The sequence below is a fragment of the Lipotes vexillifer genome, unplaced genomic scaffold (assembly GCF_000442215.2).
Source record: "Lipotes vexillifer unplaced genomic scaffold, Lipotes_vexillifer_v1.1 scaffold2532, whole genome shotgun sequence".
NCBI classification, from domain to species: domain Eukaryota; kingdom Metazoa; phylum Chordata; class Mammalia; order Artiodactyla; family Lipotidae; genus Lipotes; species Lipotes vexillifer.
In genome coordinates, this window is record NW_006785617.1 from 24031 (window position 1) to 28761 (window position 4731).

Consider the following 4731-nt stretch of genomic DNA (forward strand, 5'->3'; position numbering starts at 1 on the left):
CCCCATCCCCATCCCCCTCACCTTGCGCTGGCTCCGCCCCACCCAAAGCAGCTTGTAAGCGTACTCATCTGGCTCGTGTTCATTGAAGTGAAACACAGCAAACTCCACACACAAGCGGAAGTTTTGCGTACTCTTACTGATGTCCTCAAACTTCCAGCTGCAGACATGAGGCCCCAGAGCAAGAAGCCCCAGGAGCAGAGACAGCTTCAGGAACATGCTGTCCAGCATTGGCCTGGAGGCCAGCAGTACTCGGTGGGCCGCCCTCCCCAGCTCCCCTGCCAGCGCCACCCTGCCCTGCACAGCCCTGTGCTGCTGGCCAGGCCCTCTGCCCAGCTCCTCCTCTCTGTCCCTGCTGTCATCACCTGACGGGAGGCGGTGGCGGGGGAGTGTCCCAATTTCCACCCCTCATCACGTAAACCTTGAGCCCAAGGACATGCAGGCTCCGTTCCCCCTCATCTCCAGGGCATCCCCAGCCCAGCTTCGGTAGGGCCTTGGTGAGGGTCTCAAGCCCACTAGGCTTTGCCCTCATGGCAGTGCCTCCCTGGGCTGGCAGAGTCACAGGCACTTAGGAATGCTGGTGGGTCCTGAGTCCCGGGAGCCGAGGAGAAAACCAGATCTACCTCTGACCTTGGCTGCAGCCGATGACCTCAGGGCACAACGGGAAGGTCCAGTGAGGGGCAGCACGGGGGCCGGGGCACCATCCTCTCCACCACAGCTGGCACCTGCTGACCTACATGACAGGAGGCCTGGTCATGCTTGGCAGTGGGCAGGGGACAAGGGGTAAGCCAGCCAAGGCAGGGGCTCTGCTGGAATGGATGTGAGCGGTAGCCATGGGCAGGAGGGGTTCCAGGGCTGGGGAGGGTCATGCCTTGCCTTGCCCCAGCCAATGTGCATTCTCACACAGATCTGCCATCTGTGGTGCTGTGGCCTCTGCCATGTGGCCATGTCAGGCTCTTCTCACGGGAACCGTGTTACTGATGTGCCCTTCCTGGGGTGCACACCAGGCCATGGGAGCGAGCGGGCCAGGAAAGTGGGATGTGCTGCCTGTGGACGTGAGGGTGCTCCACACTGGACATGGGGGAGACAGACTCCTGTATGTTAATGATGATCCCAGAAAGGATGTGGGCCCTGGGCCTTCCCAGTGGGGACAGGTTGTAGGACAGGACTGGGGCTGCAGTCAGCCTCTGGCACCTGCATTCGTACCCTGGTGCCCCACGGGAGGCTCGTAGTGGGTTTAAAATCACCCCATGACTGGGTCTGAATGCTGAGGGACATGTGCAAATCCCCCCGGTATGGTTAAAGTGCTTCTGAGGTCAGACCACAGAAGAATTGAAAAGAGCAGGACACAGACCTTCCGATGGGAAACAGGAGTTGAGGTGAAGGTGGCCACTATTGCTCAGGGGGTTCTGTCTGGCCTTGGTCTACATGGGGCCCAGGAACAATGGCTCCACCCCTCTGAGCCCAAGTGCCCTCAAAGGAAGCTTGGCTGACCACACAGCCACCCTTATCAGTTTGTACTTGCACTTATCAGACTGTGGGGAGAGGTTAGAAATCCCAAACACAGGTACTAAAGGACCAAAGCTGGCTAGGCCAGCTGTGCTCAAGGAGCTGCCTGGAGCTGGGGTCAGGGAGGGGGACGCTTGTTTCACCAGTGCTTATGGCCACATCATGGCAATAGGTCAGTCAGGAGAGGGACAGCCTGCCAACCACAGCACACACAAATCAGATCCCCAAACTCAAAAGGTGGAGGGAAGACCCCTCAGCCCCTCCCTCTGAAGTCCTCCTCCAGACAGCGTCCCATGGCCTCCCTGTCCCACTTAGGGCCCCAGGCCCCCATCCCTTGGCCCCTCCAGGGCTGCCCCCACCAGGACCCGGGAAGAGAGTGGTGCTCATGGGGGGCTCTGTCACCTTAGGGCCTGTTCCAGGGCTGGTGATCAGTGTTGACGGCCATGGAGGCCAGGCTGGGTGCCTATGGGGGGCGCAGGGGTCAGGGAAATGAAGTGGGGGGGAGTGACTGGAGCTGCCATCTTCTGAGCTGACCCCAGACGCCCTGAGAAGATCTCTCGTCAGTCAGGCAGCTCCAGGGCAGATGCCCCAATGGCGATCCACAGAGGACAGAGCCTTCTGTCATCTTTGTCACCCACCTCCCACCTCTGTGCCTGGGCATCAACCCAACACCACCACTGCAGAAGGGCCACTCACTGTGAATCTGGCCTCAGAGATGGACACAGAAGGGACACAGGTGACTGTCGTCTGGCAAAACTGTCTGGATTCCTTTTGAGTGGAATGGATGGGGGCCTGGAGAGATTGGAGGATGATGAAAAAAGGAATGGAAGAATAGATGCATAGATGGACGGATGGATGGATGCATGCATGTTTGGATGGTTGGATGGATGGATGAAAGGAGGGATAAATGGATTGATGTATGGTTGCATGGAAGATGGAAAAATGGATGGATGCCTAGATACATGGATGGATCCATGGGTGGATGGATGCATGGATGATGGAAGGATGAATGGATGCATGGATGGACAGATGATGGACAAATGGAGAATATATGAATGAATGAACGAATGAGTACACACACCAACCATGAGGACCCTGCAAGAACCAGGAAGGGCACCCTCCCATGAGCTGAGGAGTTTGATTGACTCAGCACCTTGCACCCACAGCCAAGGTGAGAACAATGGTAAATTCTCCATCGCTTGTCACTGGCAGCAACATCCATGGAAATAAACCAACAGGGAGAATGCAAAACTGACAGGGACCCAGAACGTGCTCTGAGATGCCTTTAATTGCTCTGGTGCCACGCAGACCTAGGACTCCAGACCCTCATTCTTCAGGAGAAAAGGAGCTGCTGTGGGAGCCGGGAACTCCTCCCCCCATTTCTGCTGGCAGGTGCTGTTCAGGAGGGTGAACTGGGTAAACCATGGGCGTGAGTCCACAATGAAAGTGCAGCTCACCTGAAAAAAGTAATTTTATGTAAGACATAAAATCAGAACAATGTAACAATGAGAGCGCTTAGCAGGAAGGACTTAGCAGGAGCTGAAGGTGCATTAAGAACTAAAGAGGAAAGAAAAGCAGAATCAGACAGTGGCCTGGGGCTGGGCTCCAGAGCTCTAGTCTCCACCATCAAGGCAGGGGCTCCTGAGAGGGTGCCTGCTGGGGCCATCACCTGCCTTTCAGGGTCCCCCCAACCCAGGGCACGTGACGCTGCCTGAAGGGTCAACGGGAGAGGCCAACAGTGAGAGGCCCGCGTACCACCAAAAAATATTAAATTAAATTAAAAAAAGAACTAAAGAGGAAAGAAAAGCAGAATCAAACAGTGGCCTGGGGCTGGGCTCCAGAGCTCTAGTCTCCACCATCAAGGCAGGTGCTCCTGAGAGGGTGTCTGGTGGGGCCATCACCTGCCCTTCAGGGTCCCCCCCACCCAGGGCATGTGACACTGCCTGAATGGTCTCTGCCCCGTGAGCTCTTGGGGGAGCCAGCAGACTGCCCAGGAGATGGTCCAGATGGTGACCACCTCACCATAAGCTGCAGCCGCAAACTCACCCCAAGGAGAGGCTGCCCCAAGGCTGGGGTCCGGGTAGACCCCAGCCCCACTGAGGGCATCACCCTGACTGAGGCCCATTCCCAAGGTTTCAGTCCAACGGACCAGATGTCAGTTCATAGGGTGATGACAAGCGATCTGACTGACCAGGACTCCTCCTTGCCGCCCAGGAGACCAGAGGGAGGGGTGGGGCAACCAGCAAACTAAACTGTCCCCCTGTCCAGAAGAATCGGAGCAAAGGAAGGAGAGGCCCACAGGGAGAACAGTGTCCTCCTGGACCCAAGTTTTCAGGAAGCTGGAGGCTGGAGGCTCCATCCAAGAGGGAAGGGCCCATGGGGATCTGTGGGGTTCTCTGGTGGGCCAGCCGGGCTGTGAGCACAGGGCCCAGCTTGCTGCTGTGCTGGGAACATCTTTGTACAGGGGGAGCCCTGGGACCTAGCAGGGAGGGGCCAGGACCTGTCATTCTGCCCCAGGGTCATCCCTGAGGACTTCCCTAAGCACCCTCCCCTGGGCATGCTGTGAGATAAAGAAAATATGTATATTGATCTCTGCCTGTATTCCTGGCACAGAGCACCTGGATCCCTTGTAAGTTTCTAAGTGATAAGAACAGCAGGAGCATGTTTTGTTCTATTGAGGTGACTCTGGGTGGGCCCCTGGCTGGGGGCTGGTCAGCAGAAATACCAATGATGACCAATGATGGGGTTCGGGGTAGTTTTGCCTACGTGCGGAAGCCTCCCTAGAATCCTGATGGCGTGGCATTCAGAGCATCCATGTGGGTGAGCACATCCACATATTGGTGGGAGGGGTGATACACCTCGATCCTCAGAAGCTCCTGTGCTCAGAACCCTCCCCCACCTCACCTTGTGTATCTCTGCATCTGGCTGTTGATCTGTATCCTTTACCATATCCTTTAATAAGGTGGGAAACCTAAGTATTTCCCTGAGTTCTGGGAACCTCCGATTTGTGGTCAATTGGACAGAAGTTGTGGGCAGCCTGGGGACCTACTCCCTGCGACTGGCATTTGAATGGGTCGGGGTGTCTCATGGGCCTGAGCCCTTAACCTGTGAGACTTGATGCCACCTCCAGGTAGGTAACTGGTGTCCCCGAGAATTGTTTGGTGGGGGAAAAACCCCACACATTTGATGACCAAAAGGGTCAGTAGTGAGGTGTTCAGTGTAGGG

At 56.5% G+C, this 4731-nt stretch overlaps 1 protein-coding gene across 1 annotated transcript in view; it reads right to left on the minus strand.

Moving 5' to 3' along the window:
• LOC103087293 (probable cystatin-15) overlaps window positions 1–216 on the minus strand; it is a 4362-nt gene extending 4146 nt beyond the window's left edge. The window contains exon 1 of the mRNA XM_007457684.1: window positions 22–216. Within this exon, the coding sequence (XP_007457746.1) occupies window positions 22–216 (195 nt within the window). The remainder of the gene's footprint in view (window positions 1–21) is intronic.
• Window positions 217–4731: the final 4515 nt, after the last annotated feature.